This window comes from Haliaeetus leucocephalus, unplaced genomic scaffold (assembly GCF_000737465.1).
Source record: "Haliaeetus leucocephalus isolate CR32 unplaced genomic scaffold, Haliaeetus_leucocephalus-4.0 Scaffold702, whole genome shotgun sequence".
Taxonomy (NCBI): Eukaryota; Metazoa; Chordata; class Aves; order Accipitriformes; family Accipitridae; genus Haliaeetus; species Haliaeetus leucocephalus.
The window spans coordinates 2,233,305-2,253,144 of NW_010973138.1; the positions used below are offsets into that span (position 1 = coordinate 2,233,305).

Consider the following 19,840-nt stretch of genomic DNA (forward strand, 5'->3'; position numbering starts at 1 on the left):
AGCAACCACAGTGAGGCAAAACCACGAAGGGAAGCGGGGGATGTCACTAGGGTTGTGCAGTAAGCTTTATCTAGGAATGTTAGTTAGATAATTTGATTTCTGCAGTTTGTAAGTTACACAGCTGAAAGCCCTCATCCTCATTTAGAAAAAAACCCACAACAAAACACAACCCTCAGAGCTCTAGCTTTTTAATAATTATTTCAATGGTTATACAGAGTTCATGAAGCAAATGATTAGAAGTGGGATAACTTTTATTTAATCACAGCTCCCCCAGTGGAGCACTTTACATAAAGGTAGGTGTTTGCGTATAACTGGTTATGGAAAATAAAGCAGAACTGAGCACTAGAAATGAGTGTTAAAGGTCTGTACTGATATTATATTTTTAGGGGATTTTACAAAGTTCTTCAATAATGCTAGAAAACAAGAGTAGAAAAATACTTATGGAAAATGAAGAAATCTACAGTGAGGTGAAGTTTCTCAGGTACTGGCAGGCTTTGGTGAGACGATTAACTCGTTGACTGAGGTAGTCCCTATGTTTAGCAGCTTCAGTGTCCTCCTGAAGGAGATGGCTTAACTTGTCTTTTTCTTGCAAAAGATGCAACATTGTAGTCTGCAAGTGATCCCCGAAGTCATGAAGGGCAGAAGACAGGATGATCAGAGGTATCTGATTGGCGAGGCGTTTACTAGCTCCCTGCAGGAAGGGGAAAAAAAAGGCAGAATACTTGTTTTCCAAAAGGAACTAAAAAAGGAAGGGGCTACAGGTAATCTGGTAAGAAGCGACAGCACATTTTGAAGTGTTGTGTTGAGTTACTGTTCAAGAAGTGCGTGCTTCTAGGAACTAAAAAATGTTTGCCATTAGTATCTTTTGTGCCTAAAAATTAAGAGTTATGGGAATGTCAGCTGTTGCTTTTTTCCCTCAGCAAAGTAAACCCAAGGCAGGCTGTTCCCTGCTTAGATCTGCCAGCTATCATTGGTAAGAGTTATATGAGGACATGCCTGACGAATAGTACTTGTGAACAATTTCTGGCGTCAAACCTGTCTTCTCTGAACACTACCAGTGTGTTATGGTATAGGAAATCAAACAGTGATTTTTTCCAAAGGTAGTAAATTCCTGTATTTAGATGGTATTTCTGACGTGGTTGTCCTTTTAAGCATAAGACAGCTTTGGAGCAAGCTTTAGCCTTAAGGGAAAACATCTTCAGCAATAGGCTGTGCCTACATTACATCTATTGATATCTCAATGAGATAATTTTCTGCTTCACCTGACAAACTGTCTGGTCTAGTTATTTATGCAAATTGAAACAGATTGACCTAGGAGAGCCTGTGGGGCCCTTTACCCAGAGACATCCACAGGGCTTGGGGGCTTAGCTGGTGCTCTTGGGCGACAGGAGGTTCAAAACCTCTCCAGCGCTGGGAGGGAGCTGCCTCCAGCCTTCCTGGTGCCAGGCGAGCACTTATGCCTGAGTGCCTGGCTGCAATTGAGAGAGGTGCCGTCCTCCTTTCTTTTTGTGGCATCTGACTTGAAAATGGCAGTGGGAAGACCAGGTAGAGGCGCATTTGATTTGTAGGTCCTATAGGGTTTACCTGTTTCCAGAGAAGTCTAAGGTGTTTCTGGCTTTAGATAACTCTGGGGCTTAGTAGCTGCAAATCTTTCAAGTACAAGGATGGGGTTGAGCTCAAGCTGGAAAATACCTAAGACTAGATGATTAGTTTTTTGTTCTAGTTTGCAGAGATCTAGTCAATACCAATTCGGCTGAGTCAGCTAAAGCATTTACTGAGCCTACGTATTCTCTAGGCACTACTGACCATGGCAGGAAGGAGCCTAGGTGCTTTAAATATGAGTGTTTTTCTGGAGCCAAACTACCCAGAATCTTGACAGTCCTGCCATAGGTGACACAGATTCATGCATGCCATTTTCAAAGGCTATGGACACTTCAGAGCTTCCATCTCATTCAAAGTGTATTTGGCCTTGCATAAGTCCCATGAAGATATGATGCCCTGGCATTGGTTATTGTTGAAAGCGGCACTTAGGGCATTTACAAAAATGTGTAACTAGCATCTAAGAAATTTGTGTTATAGCAGAGAGTATAGTGAGGCAGGAGGGAAGAGCTTATGCAGTTTTGCCTTTGTCTCTTGTTCTCTGAAAGCTGATGGTTTTCTCTCCATCAGCCCGAGCAGCCTGAACATTTAATTGCAGGAATTTGTCAAAACCTTGCTATTGAAATTCAAGGTGAGCTGCTACCTACGGTACTGCATTATTAATACTGAACTTGTTGCTTTCTGAGGGAGTTTTACAAAACAAAGGTCAAAAGCAAATCCTGATAGTGCGTGTTCCCTTTGCTGTCTTTCTTTAACACGATCAACAAACATGATCATTTTTGTTAAAACATCCCATTTGTCTTCAGAGACTTCACTTCTATGGGGCTATCTGCAATATAGCATACGCACTCTGATCTCTACAGATAGTTGAATCCATTTTAACTTAATGTTTTATTATTGGTCCTCCTGCCGCATTGGTTTAGGATCTGACTGCAATCCAGTGACACCACTTTCTGCTAGCAGCAGGAACATGCAGAGGGGCTTAAGGCTGACCTGAGCTCTCAGATGCTGTACCAAACACCAAAGTGCTGTACATAATGTTGTTAAGCTTGTGGAAACTAGTGTCATTTGAAAACCATGAGATGAACTTGCAATGGGGAAAGCAGTCCTAGGACTGTTGCTTCCTTTGCTGGAGAGGGGGGCTTGCCATCAGCTGAATACCAGTAACTTCTAATTACGCGGTAAAGGCTCTTCCCCATCCTATCCTCTCCTCTATGCTGGTAAATGACTGTCCTCTCCTCCCCTGACATTTGTCCCCATAGGAAAGCCAGCAAGAGAGCATTGTACTGGCGTGGGGCTGTATAGGCAGCAGGGAGTCACCCCCTTCTCCCCGAAAGGCTGGAGGAGGGTGAGGACTCACTTGTCAATGGCACATTCCCCAAGCGAGGGGCGGCAGCAGCAGCAGAGAGCCACGCCGGGCTGGAGGGTAGCTAACAAGTGGTTTAGGAGCCAGCTGTCATTTTAACAACCTGCAGGCTTTTCTAATCATTGTATCCCACAGCGTGCAACTACTTCTTCCCAGTGACTGTGCTGACACAGCCCATCAGACCAGCTCTGCCCTCACATTTTCATCACTGGTCAGAAGCTCCGATTAATTCGTACAAAAGCTGTGCGCGTACCTGGATGAGACACTTATACCTTCTGGCTACTATTCCCTGCATAGTAGTAGTATTGTATGAAAGACTCATACTGGCTACAGCAAGATCTGGACGAGGGGTATATGCTATAACGTTGAGGGTGCAGAAGAACTGCTGTGTCATGGTCTGTAAACTCACATTGAAATAGGCCTTTGTGTGAGAAACCATTTCCTGGACAAAGGAGGGCTCTTGATTCGAAACAGATCCAACTTGCAACTCTTTCACATTGCCAGCTTTGGTAGTGTTTTCTGCCTTAACAAAGTTTAAATCGTTAATGTAAAGGTTATCCTGGCAGTATACAATTCTCTCCATTTTAAACTGGGTCCGGATGTGTCTTTCAGCCTCCGCTGCTTGTTGCTCTCTAATGTCTTCAATTCTGGTCTAGGAAAGAAAAGAACAACAAATTCTCAGACATCTATTTCCTTTTTAAAGGTGCCGGTGCTCAGCAGTGTCCCCAGGGAACGGCAAGTTGGGCACAGTGTTCAACAGTCCTTGCGCAGCACTAATCCCAGACCGGCTCTTGGGAGCATGGAGTAATGCTTTAGACTCTGGTTCCTCTGTTTTGAAAGAGCAGGAAAGCATGACATTTTTTTCCCCTCCTTAAACACGAGTGGGATCGGTCAAAACCTGGTGCTTGGACCCTGAAGGAAAATACAAGGTTGATGGGAACAAGCAGCAATAGCCAGCCATGAGTTCAGCCTGCAGCCTCAGTTTTTGCATGCAGTTTGTTTGTGTCTCCCTCTTGCAGTAGGCACTGACAGCAGGCACTAGTGTGAACTTCATTGCTCCTCCTGCCCTTCTTAAAAACTGGAGTTTCTGATCTGTTGTCAGCAAACCAACCCTGTCTAACCACTCAGTCTGGTGTTTTTATTGCAGTAATCTGATGCTCTCTGGCCTTTTCGATACTTCTACCCAAAAGTCTGTGGGGGCAGCAAAGTTCCCTCGGTCATCCGCAAATTCCCTTAAAATGCTTTCCTAGTATCCCTAAAGATGCCTAAAGATCCTCCCTAAACACTTCTGTGTTTGGCTGAAGTAGCTTATTTGCTTGCTGTCTGGTTGGCCTGGGAGCTCCGTAGGGTTTGGCCATGCAAGTCAAATAGCAAACCCATCTATTTCACTGACATTTGCCTTTGACTTTCCTTTTCCAGCAGTGCCCTGTGAGGGCACTCTGCTTCTTGGCTGTCCAGCATTGCTTCTCATCTCTTCCTCAAAGCTCTTTCTGAGAAAAGGCCTTCAATGAGATCCATATCATTTAACTCCACCCCAAAACATGCAATCCCCCAAATTGTGAACAGTCATCTTCTAACTCTGTCATAGTTCAATGATTTTTGGCTTATCTGCTGCTGCTCCTTTTTATCAAAGATGAGATTCGTGCAGTGGCTAATATCCTGGCTTGCTTTTCAGAGAGGTAAAAGCACTTTTTAGCCCTCTGAGGCTACCCAGATGCTTATAAATCATTGCAGGACTTAAATTTGAAATTATGTTTGCCTCTTCAAGGCAGCCGTATCAGGTTTTCTTTGTACTGTGTTGTATGCGTCAAGAATGTGATCAGAATGAATGAGGAATATATGTTTTAGGTCTTGTCAAAGTTGTACCGAAAGGCAGAATGCACTTTCATTAATGCCATTATAAATATTCTATAATTTTCAAGCTCTTCCTTAATTTATAAAAGCCATAGACCTGCAAGAAATTCCATGCTTGCATGAGGGTAACGCAATGGGGTAGGTACTGTAAGCATGGCTGTATTTACAAATGCCATTCTGTCTTGCTCTTGTTTTATCTCAGTTTATAGGTAGTGTCAGCGTCTCACCTTAGCAGCTCTGTTTAGGTTGTGAAAATTAGCAAAATGCTTTTTAGTGAGTTCCATAAATTTCTCTTCAACCAGTCCTAAGGAAGAACACACAGACAAAATAGTCAGGTAAACAAGTGAGGTTTTTAAACTGTTAATATGAGACTTGGGAAAATTACCCATTTTCTGTGTCCATCCAGAAATAGCTGAGCAGCTGTACTGATGCACTATGCCTTTATGACCAATAAAAACAAGTAGGAATTTGGATTTCTAGGTCAAAGAGTGTGAGCCATTAAAGACCTCCTGTAACCACTTAACACCTGAGAGATTGAATATCCCTGAGATTTCTTTGATAAAGCAGTTTCTGAGCTTTGTCTGACCAGATGTGCCATGACTTGGCCATGTAAGCACATCTGCATCTCACTCTGAGTGGCCTCCCCAGGAAGAGGGACTAGTGTATATAGTACAGAGCACTGAGTCTGGCACAGATGCTGTAGCTGCCTTCTAAGGCAAACACAGGAGAGAGAGGATCATAAAGTACTTTTTCCTTAGGCGCTTTTTACTGGATGAACTATGTACCCTTTCCCCCAGCCGTAAGAGTCACTGTATAATACATACAACATCATGCAAAGAGTTGACAAAGAAGCTCCGTTCCCAGTTCAGGTTTGTGAATGCCATTCCTAGGGCTTGGGAATACCAAGCAGCTTGGTTGGCACCAGGTACTTCTACTATACTATTTCTTTACTGTGTTATTTATTATAGTTACTTTCCTCCCTTCCACCAGCCACTGGGAAAAGTATTAACAAATGCTGGAGACCGGTAGAGATTAGAGGCTCTAGAGAAGAAACAAATCCCCAGGTTGAATCAGATTCACTTCCCCACTCTGGAGTACCCTGGCTGGAGCTCTTGCTCCAGCAGTGAGAACATCATCTTATCCTGGGAAAAAAAAAGTGTCAGGCGCACCAGTAACTCCCACGCAACAGCCTCATGTGGCCTGTGAGACATACCAATCACGTTGTTCAGTATCTCAACGGCTGGCTCCTCCAGTTCTATGATTTGCTCTTTTATGATGTCCTCAAATGTCCTATAATTGGTAAAGCCCGGGAACTCCCGTCCACGATACTGGTCTTCATATTTCCACACTTTACTGGGTATATTTTTTTTAACTGTAATATTAAAATAGCATTGCTTTACTACTAAATCACTCAATTTATAAATTTCAGATTTAAGAAGGAAGTCTATTTCTCCTCTTCGAAATAGCCTTGAGAAGAAGAGATACTTGAGACGATCTTTCGAGCAATACCATTACTACAGAACTGAGCTAACACACATTATTGCTCAGTGAATGAGCCATCTCACGTGCTGGATCAAGAATCTAACTAACAGAAAGAATCCAGAAATTATGGTGGGGCTCAAAAATACCGGTTCTTCTTGGAATTGCTACCCTCACAGAAGTGGCCATTACCAGTCAGTTCTGCGTTTTAAAAAACTCAGAACAAAACAAAACCCCAAACTCGCTAAACAGTCTTATTCCAGGGAAACTACTGTTGACTAGCTAAATTTATTTAAGTTATCACAGTCAGTATTTCTTCGTTGACATCATATGAATTTGCCATCTTAAATGAGGTAGATCCCTTTGAATTGGTTTACATATTCAGGCAAATATGTGTTTCTAAGTGTTTTGAAAGGTTTTGATATTGCCCTGTTTTGGGGTCAAATTTGTGAATCATGGATCCAGTCCACATGTGGAAAGTAGAAGTCAAGACATGAATGCATTCAGTTCTAACATTCAGATATATGAGTCCATGGTTGGATAACAAAAAAAAAAGGGCAGAAGTAGATGTGGAGTATCTGGCTCAGAGTCTGAAGACGTACCTGTACAGTTAAGGTAGTACAAAGCTGCAACATGGCCACAAGAACATCCATCAGCTTTGCAACAGAAAGTTCAAGGCTTAAAGTATCTGCTATTTTTAATACTTTCATTCATCGTAAGAAAGGAGAAGTTAAACAGAATAATCTGACATGCAATGACGTACCTTCAGAAATCCTAGTGGTGGCCGATAACAGTGCTTTTTGCTGAGGAAGGGCTTGCTAAAGCTACCACTAGTTTCCAAGCTATGTAAGTGAACTTACTCTGCTGCACATGTAAATACTTCACCTGAGCATATGTACACATGATTTTGGGGTAGCGTATTGTCAGCAAGAGCTGTGCTGTTGTAAGAGCTGCTGTGTGCTGCTGCCCTGATCCTATGGTGAAGTCGGACCATATAGTTTAAATCAATGGGGATAACTTGAAAGTGCCCAGAGGATTCCCCACTGTGGTTCAGCAGCCATGTGATGCCTTGCAAGGCAAAAGCAAATAATGGGGTCTCTGAAAGATGTGAGAAAGATGCTGCAAAAGCTGTTGCGTGTACAGCAGAGTGCAGTCTGCGTGTATCACCCTACACCTCAGTTTAGAACTGAGTTCAGTTAAGCAATTAGCAAGATGGGTGATGCACAGAAAGGGGTACTCTTTACAAGGTTGTGGTTATTTCAGGCTCAGAATTGCTTTCTCCACACCTTAAACCAGAGCTAAAGTAGAACAAAAAAGACCAAAATTCCAAAACACTAATAATAATAATGTTACTACTACTACTATTACTATTATTTAGTGTTGGTTTTATTGCTGTTATTTAGAAGAATGGTTTGGAGAATCACCAACCAATTCTGTGCCACAGTCCACAGTCTTGATTTTATTTCTTTCCTGGGAGAAAAGACATCCACTGATCTCTCCCTAGTGACAGCATTTAACACAAGCTGGGTCTTTGTCCCCAAGGACCAAAGCATAACTTGCCTAACACTACAACAGATGAATGCTCCTAGCTTCTTGTTTTTCACTTTCTTGAAAACAACCTGTTGATGATGCTGTGTCTTGATTTAAAAGCAAGGGAATGGAATCTCAGGTCACCTGCAAGTGATGCTTTTCTATGCTTACCCTTTGCAGAACACTCTAGGAGAATCAACTCCCACGTGCAAAACTCTTTGCGGATTTTTGTAAACAGTCTGATTTCATTTCGAAACAACTGTTCCTCTCCACGCATTGTCTGAGAGATGTCTTGATTAAAGAGTTTGATCAACTGCAATGAATTAAAGAACAAGCAAGCAATGTAGTAAAGTTTCAATTCTTCAGACTAACTTGCATATGTTAAGTAAATCTACAGTCATTTGATATTAAAGCAGGGACATGGTTCATTGAAAACATCCCTTCCTTACATCTTTTATGCTCTTAGCTCCTGCTCTTTCCTTTTTTTTTCCCCAAAACCAGCACAGCTAGAGGAGAACAAACTTGATACTCTTTTGTTTGTTTTTTTCTTTTGTTTTCCTGTGGACTCTCAGAACCATTTACTAAATTCTAATTGACCAGACCTGTATGAAGTCTTTGAAGGCTGATAAGCCTTCATGAGCACCTCTGCCGTTCTGCTGAAAGCTCACTTAGGGAGGGATTAACTCCCCAAGACAAGACACTTAGGTGGACTTGCAAACCATATTTTGATACCAGGAATGCATTTGATCTTAGAAGTGCTGTAAACAATAGAAACCCTTCAAAATGTCAGGCAGGCAGTAGTGTAAGTTTTCCCTCTCTGAGATGCTTGATTTTGACTAATCAACTGAGTTGTTCACTTCTCTTGTCACATAATCACAGGAAAAAAAATTGCTGGAAGGGGGCTCGAGCTCCTGTGGTCCATTATTTTTGCAGGTATGATATATTCCTGCCAGAGGTTTGTCTGTGTTACTCTCGAAACACTTCAGTGACATACCACAAGCTTACTGGTGGTCCATGCTGACGGTTTGCTAACTTTAGGTAGTTTCTTTTTCTCCCACACTTACCTCCTAGCTCTGCTCTGTGACCAAACCAATATTGATACTTACATCTGTGAGGAAAAACAGCTTCTCAGACTCTGTTCTGGGTGTGCCTCTTCTATACTTCTGTAAATCTTGTAACGTTTTTTGGAGTGCCTCACGTATTTGGTTCTCTACTGCTGGCAAAGTTTTCTGGGGGTTAGACAGTAAAGAAGGTAATTTAGGTAGGTTGAACATGTCTGGTTTTGGAAGGAAAACAAAATCCCTCTAAGAGTGACCTACACCTGCACATGACATTTGCTGCTCTTAGGAGTCCAAGAGCTCGCTGTCCTTGCATCCTACGCATGCGATAGCATGGAAGCGCAAATATGGCCTTCACTGAGAGAAGGCAGGGGCTAGCATCTCCCTGCGAAATCAGGCTGGACCTCACTGTGAGGTGGGCAGAGTAACGGCAGACTAGGGCAACATTTCGCCTACAGTGAGCCAAAAACTATGTCCTCCCAGGCTGTGCCAGGGAGGTGGTGATGCGGGGATTGTACTGACCCCTCCATTCCTGATAAATACCTGATCGAAACATGGCTGTTCAGTTGCTTATTTTATGTGAGGTTATATAATTACATATTTTTTTCTGCTTCAGGACTGATTTTAGACGCTCCCTGTATTTTAGCATTTTCCCTTAATGGAATAAGATATATTACTTACAGATATATGTGTATAAAATCAAGACCCCAATATACTTATATTAGTATAGTAATATCATAAAACAATTAGATCGTACAGACATTTTTATTTAAATAGAAATTATTGCTTTTTAGTAAGCTTTTAGCAGTAACTTGTCACCCAGCCGATCAACACTCTTCACAAACAAAAAGAAATATCATGGCTGCCATTGAAAAGGCAGGAGTTAGTTAGGGTCACAAGTAGATGAAATGATTTGCCTATTGTCAATCTTCAGCTTAAAGGCAAATCTGAGGACAGAGCATGGGTTTCTTTACCTCTAACTCTCAGGTCAATTTGTTCTCAGATTGCCGGATTGAAGGATAATTAAGTACCACCTATGCATGTAAAGATGCAATCAATTGCAATCTAAGGTTGAAGGGCTAAACTTATTTTTAGGTAGTAACTGATACAAACAACTTAGTATGGCACCTCTGTTACTCACAATAATATGTTTCACAAGTTCATTTGTGAGCTTCTCTGCCAGATGAGGGATAGTAGCCCTTCTTTCTTCCATAAGAACGCTGCAAAAAAGAGGAAAAGGTGGTTTGGGATAGACCGCTTGTGCAGGGCAAGGAGGCAGCACTGATGCTCTGCTCTGTTTTCACTAGTTCTACTACACAAATTGAGTAAAGAAAGGGCCCTCTGGGGAGTGCTAATACAGATGCAGCAGCAGCCCAGGACTCTCTGGGCACCATGGCTTTTATGCAAGAGTTGTTTGACAGCTACTGCTACTGGCTAAGCAAAGGGAAACGGAGAAGAATCTGAAAATAGCAAATTCTAACAGCAGATTAATGTGCTGCTATATTATTTCTGCATGTGTGAAGTTCACTGATTCAAAACCCTTTTCACCTGCCTTTATATTATTATTGTTTTGCTGCTGAGTCATCTGGGGAAATCTGTGCCCACAGCACAGGCAGTATCCTTTCTCATGCTGAGTTTCACTGTGTTTTCCAGTGAATAGAAATATTTCAGTGCTTGACTTGACATGCTCAGATGCTTAACCTGAATTCTTTGGGACTATTCTGAACTTCTGAAGTTCATTGCACTTCTCCCAGGCTTAAGGAGAGATATATATCAATCTTGCATCCAAAATACATTTTAAAAGTTTGACATGTAAAATTCTTCTGGCTTACTGGAATGCAAGACTACATGGGCAATGAGAAATAGCGAGTCTAATTAATACCTGTTTGAAACCCTAATTTGAATCTCAGCAAGTCAACAGGAAGCTTTGAAGTGACTTTAATATGTTTTTGTTTAGGTCCTTTCTGTGAGAAGTACCTGAAATGTTTATGAGTCTCAAAGAATTTTCTCTCCTGCTGGATTGCAGCAGCCAAGGCCACTTTGTTGTGGATGTCCTGCTGCCCACGACACTTCACGATCATGTAACCTTTTTTGAGGGGGATGACCAGGTTTCGTATTATGTTAAGGATAGACTCTTCGGTTCCTCTGTCCACCAGGTCGGGTTTCGTGAGGATCCCTGTGAAGTTCCCCAAAGAGAAAGTTAGTTGAGTGCAGAAGTTAAAGGTGGGAGAGGTGCAGTAGGACACCCCGCCACCAGTGCAGGAATGTTCTGTACTGTGTTTTATAAAGTAACTTCTCTTTGGTTTTTTTTTGTCTCTCCTAGAAAGCTCTCAGCTCCTGGGCTTCGCACTGTAAAACTTGCTCTACAGTTGGCCTCCCACCATGCCTTTTGCCTTGCAAAACTTTTTTAACAGGCAACAGCAAAGCTTTCCCACCATTAACTCTGAGATTTTCAATTTCCAATTATTCATAACATGAATGCCAGCAAGACCAAAATTGAGGGATTCTTAGAGCTACTGGATCATCTCAAGCTTTGTAAATAGTTTATTTAGGCTGTTTGCTTTTTTTTCTTCTTCTAGTAGCTAATTTCACAGAACTGGGGTGGAATACAGAACATCAGACCTTCATGGAAAAAAAGATTTGCACTTCTCTTCAGCTTGTAGCTTAAAAATTGCCTCACCTAGTGTTCTTTCTCCACTGGGGTCCACCTCTTGAGCCATTTTCAGTGCTTCTGTTGTTGCAATATCCACATTACATGGCACCACTACCAAATTGAGTGTCTCTTTGCAGCCAATAATTTTTTTAAGTAGCATTTTGATCTGCAATGCAATACAGCAGTAATGAAATTCAATGAAATCAGATGCTTGCATGTAGGCTGTGACCATTTCTAGCAATACAAGCCACTGTCTGATGACATTAAATATCACGTATACTGAGGATAGTATTACATGCTAGAGGATGGCATGGAAATGGGTCAGCAGAAGAATGCAGCCTCTTTTCCTATGTCAAGATTAATCTGAACATCTAGCATGAATGAGACCAGACTGTTGTTACGCCTTTCCTGAAAGCTATGTAAAGTTTAACCTCTCATGCATATAATCTTTCATTATAGAAATATTAAAGACATTTCATAAATAATCACATGTAAGAAAAACAAGTTCTGATGTCTAGGTACACACTTATGGAAAGAAAGTGAGTTAGATTATGCTGATAAATCTCAAATTTGCATCTCTGAAAGGAGAGCAAATGTCTTTGGCTTATATTGCAGTGGAGTATGTGTGAAAAAAAAAAGTCACACCTGACATCTAGTTGGTGTTGTTTCTTTGTTTCAATGCCAAACTGAAAGAGTTTCTCATAGTTTGTGTTGTATTGCAAAAGGTTAACACAGATCTATTGTGCTTATACTGAAGTAAGTTAACTCTTTTTTTCCCCCTGAGTTTTGGTAAGGGTGCCTCTCTTTTCTACTTCCCATCCATCCCAATTTCTGACATGCTACAATACTATAGCCTCCACCTCTGAAGCATGCAGGCAGCTGGGGATGATGGAAATCTGTGGATCATGTCACATCTGCTGCTTTCTTCTGAATGCAATAGAAAGATTACTATCTAATTGTGAAATGAAATTCCTCTTCTCCCAGAGAGTAAAGCCCAGACAATCCAATCTTGTCTCATTTTTGTTGATATGTCTAGTTTAGTTTGGGCCACTCTTATTCCAAGTTCCTATATAAAGGTATTTTAGGAGAAACGATACACCCAGCTCCTGCACTTCACCCTCACAGCTGGCCTTGTCCAACTAGAGTTTTATTTGCATTCCCCAACATTTCTTCTAAAAGCAGCTAGAGGAAGAATAGAGATCCCCTCCACTTTAACGCATATTCTGTTTACTTCAAAAAGGGTCTGCTGAGATCCCTTAAGGGATGAGAAAAACCAGGACAGGTCTGATTCTGATGTGCTCTGTAAGTAAGGGATCACAGAGCGATGAAACTGCAAGAGGACCAATTTGCTGCCTTGCTCCAGAAGAGCTTACAAGAACTCAGATCTATTCACCTTTGCCAAATACATCCACAAGAGACAACTCATTCCGGGATGTATCTATCTTGCAGACTGTGGTCTAGCCAAGGGACACAAGGGCAACCCAGTGCTCAGGGTCCATACGGACGCGTTATTCCGTGCTGCCATGGGTAGGCTGTGTCAAGGCACCTGAGGTAGCTCCTTCACGGCTAGCGTGGGCAGCTCCCTCCTGCACGACAGGACAGACAGGAGATCCTGGATGTCACTGTTCCTATCAGCAATTCCTTGCCTGAAAAATAGGCCTGTTTGTTAGTGTAGCTGTATTGCTGGCTCAGAAGCCCAACATAACAACTCTGGTGTCCTACGGCAAAGGCTCGCGTGTGAGGTAGGTTACAGAAGTGACCCTGTGCACGGGTTGGCATATAAGACTGAGTTTTACCTGTTCCCCGATGTCTTTTGGCTGATCCCCCACAGCCACTCTGGCAATTCCAGGAAGATCAATTAGTGTCAGATCTGGGACATCTGGGGACCGAATTTCTAGGGAAATTAGTTCTCCACTAATGGCACCTCTCGTACCAGCCACAACATCCTGAGCTGCAAGAAGAAAAGAGCAAGGCAATGAATACAAGCTTCAAACAACGCACCAAAGAGAAGTTGAACACAATGACTCTGAAAAGTACCTACTACCACCTAAGGTTCCTTTAGGCTTGGCTTTTTTCAGATCCAGCCATGCACGTAAATCCATTTATGCAAAAATCTAAGGAAAATTGTTATGTAACACATGGATACGTGAAGTCCTTTTAGAATGTGAACTGTAATACTTTACACAGCATATACTTATGAACTCCCATATATGCAGTCAAAATACATGTAAATAAACCACAATGCAAGTGATCAGATAAAATACTGGTCAGTTGTAGAAAAGCTTCCTCAACTTCAAGACGGTTTGTAGTCATTAATTAATCCTTTCCTGCCTTGAAAGATAAATAGATTTTATTCTATATTCTTCACATTTTGATAGAGAGGTTGAGAGATCAAGTAATTTGTCCCAGATCTTATAAGGCAATAATGCTTGAACTATGAACAACATAGAGAGGCAAGGAAACCCCATACTTATTCTCATGAGACTTTTTCAGCTCTGTAATTAGCTTAATCAATTCATACTACTTGCCTTGCTGGTTTTGGAAGGATATATTGAAAATATCCAAATAATGCATTGAAAAGCTAATGGAAAAACATTAGGACCAATAACAATGTTGCAGAGCTGTGCTAGTCAAGGAAATAAGGACAATCCAACTTTCACATTTGGGGCAAGTGCTTACTGCCCTTTGGGTAAGAAAAATGTTTCCTTACACAGCATGAAATACCATAAAAGTAAAGCTGTGACATGGGAAGCACGATGATTGAGGCTGTAGTCACACTAGCTGGCAGAGTCTCTCTAATACCCTCCACTCTGCCTTCTTGCAGCTTTCTCCAATATCACAAGATTCCCTGCCACAGACACCTCAAGCATTCTCTGAGCTTTTGAACTAATGACAGGAACCATTTCAGGCTCTGCATGTTCACAATTTGACAGACAACCTCCCCAAACCAGGCAGACAGCATACAGCTGAGGACACAGCCTGAGCTTATGTTGAACATCATGGGTCATCTTAACCACTGAAGTAGTAATACAACTCTCTTGAGAGAGTTATATTATGCTATCCCGCCGCCTTCTGCTCTGAATTCAGCTCTCGGTGTTACTCGTGGCTACAATTGCTGTGTTAGGCTGGGGACTGCTGCTCAGCCTAAGAAAAGGGCAGAAAGGATTCAGAGGAGATTGAGCAAGCCAAATCAGAGGGGAATACGTTACAACTCACCTTGTCTTATTGCTTTCTCCACCTCAGAGGCATTCTGGAGCTCTGCGCTGATGTTGCGGTAACAAATTTTCCCTTTCCATGGCTGGCTGGCAGGTATTCTTTTCAGTTTAAGTTCCAAGGGACATCGAGTAACAATACCTGCAGAAGTTCCAAAGACAGAGGCAACTCTCTCAGCAGTTGTTATGCATGATACACAGCCATGGACTGCGTGGCGTACACAGCATTGCCTAATACTTCACATGGAGACACAGAAGTGTTCCAAGAGACATTGCCAAAGGGCTCTGGTCTGACTTCCCGCCCAGAGTAGGACTGTCACTGACACTAGAGGAGGTCAGCTGTGGCTCTGCCCAGCCATGTCTTGTCTTGCAAACCTCCAAGGATGGAGATTCACACCTCTCTGGGTGACCTCTTTCAGTGCACCTACACCCTATGAAAACCTTTTCCTCAAGTCCAGCCTGAAAGACTAGATAGTATTGTCAGCTCATACAGAACTTGCAGAAGTTGTATGTGTGTGTTTACACACACACACAGAGATGGAAAGTGAGCCTTCCAACAATCTTCTCTGACTTAAATAACATCCAAGGCACATGTTTGTAAGTAAAGATCTTTGTATGTTTTTGCCAAAAAAAGGTATGTGTAAGAAAACCGTGTTACAAAAACCCAAACCAACCCCAAAAGCAAATTTCAAAACTAGTCTTCCATGTGAAACCAATACTCTGCTGCACTACTCTTTGCTGGGAAATGAACAGAGTCAGCTGATGGTACCTTTCAGTCTGTCCGTAGTTTGGGACAAGTATGCTATACTATACTCTTCTTACTTCTGGTCTCTTGACCACCCAGAACATGTGCCTTGCTGGAGTTACCCTGAGTGCCCCACCTGTACATCCATTTCTTCTACTGGAGACCAGAACTGAGAAGGCCCCTGGAGTCTCACAATTTAGATATAGTCTCAGTCATGGAGTTATCCAATCCTAGACCAACCAACCAAACAAAAAATCCCTTCCATCTCATCAAAGTGATCAAAGTGAAATTCAAGTGAAAACCTGAGAAGGTGAATTCTTACCATTGCCCCTAGGAAGAGCAACACCAGACAGGGCTTCTAGGACGGAGCTTTTCCCGGAGCTCTGGTCTCCAATCACTGCGATAGCGGGCAAAGCCAGGTCTTTTTCTATTCCGAGAGCTCTTAGGCTGTCGATGAGATCAATGCAGGGTCGGATCTTTACCTCATATTGGTTGTACAAGCTATGTTCTTCTGTCTGCTAGAGATAAACTTACAGTGAATTTTCCATAATTTTAAAATAAGTTGTTTCCACAAAACCCCCCACCCACCCTTCTAGGCATCTTTTCCAGCTCATCATTCTCTAGTAAACCTTATGTAGTGGTATGAAGCTGTACTTCATATCACTGTACATCCTTGCACCTCCATGTTATAAACAGGTATTCTATAAATATGACAAGGTCAGTTGAGGTTGGCTCAATCACCATCCTTAGTAAAATTATCAAATTTTGTAAGCTATCCTGAGAAGGTAAATAGTAAAAGGAGACCTCATTGCTAAGTGTGCTTTGTTAATTTTGTTTTTTAATAACTGCCATTTTCTTCCACTCATCTACAGATGTACTGAAGTATGTGTATGCAAATGAATACTAGTCCCAGTAATAAGAGAATTTAGTTCAGCTTATTAAATCTTTGTTTTGAAGTTTGAAGATTCAGTCTGTGCGCAGACACCAAAAGTGTTCTGCTGTAGTGTCCTTAACAGGTGACTAAAATCTTTTAGATCATCATGGCTCTTCTTTCTTTGCCTCATTTTAGGCTAGGGTAAGGGATGAATATGAGTGATTTGTTTTAAATGACTGATTATTGTCATTTTTGGTTTTGATACATGTGCCAGGTATTAACATGGGCTCTTCACTTTCATGGAATCAAACCAAATAATTTCCAGCCCTGCTGTTGTTAAATATGCCCAGCTAAAGTGTATAAAGATCAGCTTGGTCTCTTCTCCCTGTTCCTTTCTCTGTGTTCCAGTCTGACTGCTGCATTTAGAAATGCAGTTTTGAGAACACCAATATTTTACAGGCCCTAACGGGCCAGGCACATTCATACCTGATTACCTGAAAAGAAAAATTAAATTTTCCCACCATCACGTTTGTCTAAGAAAGCCACTTCTGAAAATATATCTATCAATCAGATGTAATCAAACAGAGCAGATTTTTCTTTCAAGATGAGAAAGACAGCACACATTACTGGAGGCAGGTATTTTAAAACCTTTTGGTAACCCCTCCCCACTATCTTCATTACGATGTTTACTAGCCAGTAAATCCCAACCATTCTCAAGGAACTTCATTAACTATGACACAGACTTCAAAACAATCTGTTTTCAGTGTCAAATATTCAACATGTTATTATTAACCTTTCTTTGTATTCCTGTTGAAGGTGGCAGAGCCTCAAGTAAAAAATATCTCAGATTTTAGGATTTCTGTTCAACTTTTGCTAATTGTTACCAATGAAACAGATAGACGTTGCACATTAAATTGGCTGCTAGGCTGCTGCCATCCTATTTTTTACACCTACATTTTTTTATGCGTGCAGATTAATTGCAGGTACCTATCTTCCTACTTACACAAATGACTGCTTGGCCTTGATCCCAAAGGTACTCCTCTGCTTAGACCTAACAGATCTTGCAGACTGCCCAAAGAGACAAAGGAATTCATTTTGGGGCACAAAGTGAAACACAGGAGTAAGAGTGGGGAGGATCTGTGCCCTCTTCTGATATCTGCCTTACCTTGTTCTGTTCTCCGTAGTACTGTTTCTTCAACTCCTCCTGCTTATAGTTAGGCTTTCTCTCAACTGTGTTCTCCGACATCACAAGATCTTCATTTTCTAAGTCTGGTGGGAGAGGTACTGAAAAAGCTTCTAGAGAAGGTGGTGCAAAAACGTCTTTCTTCACGGCAAGTTTGGGTCTTTCAGAAAGTTGTTTGAACACTACACTATTTTTATCCATGGTCTGCTGATTTTTTGGCCTACCACTTAGCTTGTCCATAAGTGCTTCACTAAATAGTGATTACTGTCTGGTCCAACCACTCTTCTGTACAGATTCTGAAATCAAATATGGGGCATAGAGTGACTCCAGCTTGCAACAGTGATCATAGCAGAGAAAATCAAACACCACTTTTATTTACTGATTCAAACCCTCAATAGATACCAAGTGCCACAGCTCTTTTCAAATCTCTAGAATTGCTCTCCAGAGGGTAGACTTGAAACACTTCTCCCTACTTCCCTTATGCTTTCTTTGTGTTTTCAAAAAAAAGAAGTTGCCACAGAGTAAACAAGCATATTTTTGGGGAGGGAAAGCATGCTACTCCAGTTTTTGCAAAAAGCCAGTTTTCCTCAATGAAATATTTTACTGAAAGGTGTTTAGAGAAGCTCAGTCAGTAAGACACCTGCTGGGCATGGCTGGAGAGTCTTACACCAGTTTTAGAAGCTCGGGATCTCAGTGTCCCCCCTCTATAGCTTAAAACCCTCTCCAAAAAGCAGACTTTGCTTGGCATGATGTTAGAGAAAGGAGAACTAGGAGACTTTTTATCCTCTTGTTCAGCTTTTCTTTATGTAAAAGTTCTGTTGACATATTTTCTATGGGTGACTGAAAAAAATGGGGGCTTTTGATGTGATGTGTTCCAAGGAAAGCGATTTCCAGAGAGAATGACCTAATGAAAAAAAACCCCAACAGTATTTTTTCAAAGCTAGGTTTTTTTAACCTCCCCCTGCCAAAACCAAGATCTGTTTAACTCAAACACTTGGGAAAATGAATTAGGAGAAAGACATTTTTGCTTGAAATATCTTCCTGTTCTTTATTTTTTTGGTTGAATTAAATTTACAGGTTTTCTAATTTGAGCAGATGTTGAACTAGGATGATCAGACACAACGTAAGTTATACTTTCAATGCGTAAAACAAGTGTAGAAAAAACCCAGTATAATTCCACACTTGCTATTCAGTCTTTCTTTTTAATAAAGCGATACTTTTTTTAAATACATATTCCTGTCTCCTTTTATTGAAATAAAAAATAAATTACTATGGGGAAACTTTTCAATTTTGATCAGCAATAAAAGATGACTGAACTACTTTAATTTCTTTATAGGTATTTATTTTACAGTTCCCTCATCTTTTGCCACATGTCCCCTTTCTTTAATATTTTAGTATGAACTTTGTTCTCTTTCTGTTAATTAATTATAAGATTTTTCTTCCTTGAATGAAGACCCAGTGCTTTATGTGCAACAAATATACATTCCTCAGTTCACTGGCCACCAGATTCTTTTGTGATTTTCTACTGCTACAGGAAATAATTTACTGATAATAATGTTTCTAACAGTAATCCCTTTTATAGCCTCTCCCATTCTCTACCTGCCTTTCAATTTAGTGGAATGAACACTCCCTATAAATTTTTATTTTAATGTAAATATTATCCAGGAACAATTTTCTGTCACTTTTACATTATTATTTATATTCACTGGGCTGCGTTCAGAGTTATTCATGTACTGGTTTTAGCACACGGCCTCCTAAACATGGATGTGTTCCCTTCAGAAACACATATACATACAGCAAGCTTTAGCCATCCTTATAATGAATAGGATAAAATGCAAAAGTAGTGTAGTGAGGCCACCAGGAAAAAACAAAACAAAAAGAAAAAAGGAAGATCTTGCAAGATAAACTTGTGACATCTGGGAAACTGAGAATTAAGGAGTCTGACAAAAAAAGTGACAGCTTTTAAAAATTTTAGTGCAAGGGCTATATCTTACCACGTACCTAGAAGTTTTTTTAGCTAGGTCTACAGTGCAGACAACAGTGTGCACACACAGATACACAACCTAACAAAGACACCCACAGTAAGCAGAGGAGTCAATCAGCATGCGTGGATTTCTGGGACTACCCAGCTGTTCTCCACCTGGACCTCAAAAACGTTAGATAGGTTGGTGCAACCCTTCACTCTGCCATGCAGGCATAGTGATTTCTTTGTGTACTGAGCCTTGACAACATCTGATGAAAGAAAGAAAGGAGAGGAAAAGAGCTGCAATTTTCAAGTGCCTTTCTG

The 19,840-nt window shown here is 41.2% G+C and overlaps 1 protein-coding gene across 1 annotated transcript; it reads right to left on the minus strand.

The window, feature by feature from the left end:
* Positions 1-457: 457 nt before the first annotated feature.
* Positions 458-17,846, minus strand: LOC104839840 (interferon-induced GTP-binding protein Mx-like). Its single transcript, XM_010580403.1, has 13 exons — positions 17,536-17,846; positions 15,819-16,011; positions 14,756-14,893; positions 13,336-13,490; positions 11,567-11,705; positions 10,864-11,062; positions 10,028-10,106; positions 8,935-9,057; positions 8,000-8,141; positions 6,033-6,191; positions 5,047-5,123; positions 3,375-3,617; positions 458-691 (listed from the first exon to the last, which is right to left on the minus strand). The coding sequence occupies exons 1-13, from the start codon at positions 17,791-17,793 to the stop codon at positions 458-460; spliced, it is 2,139 nt and encodes a 712-aa protein (XP_010578705.1). The 5' UTR covers positions 17,794-17,846.
* Positions 17,847-19,840: the final 1,994 nt, after the last annotated feature.

What these genes read in the sequence shown, in the direction of transcription:
- LOC104839840 (XM_010580403.1), bottom strand. Translation starts at nt 17,793, where the DNA reads ATGGACAAGCTAAGTGGTAGGCCAAAAAATCAGCAGACCATGGATAAA. An exon ending in GAGACTCATAAACATTTCAG is followed by an intron (nt 10,107 to 10,863) that starts GTACTTCTCACA and finishes TCTTTTTTGCAG; the next exon opens with CGTTCTTATGGAAGAAAGAA. An exon ending in ACACAAAGGCCTATTTCAAT is followed by an intron (nt 692 to 3,374) that starts GTGAGTTTACAG and finishes CCCTTCCTGCAG; the next exon opens with GGAGCTAGTAAACGCCTCGC.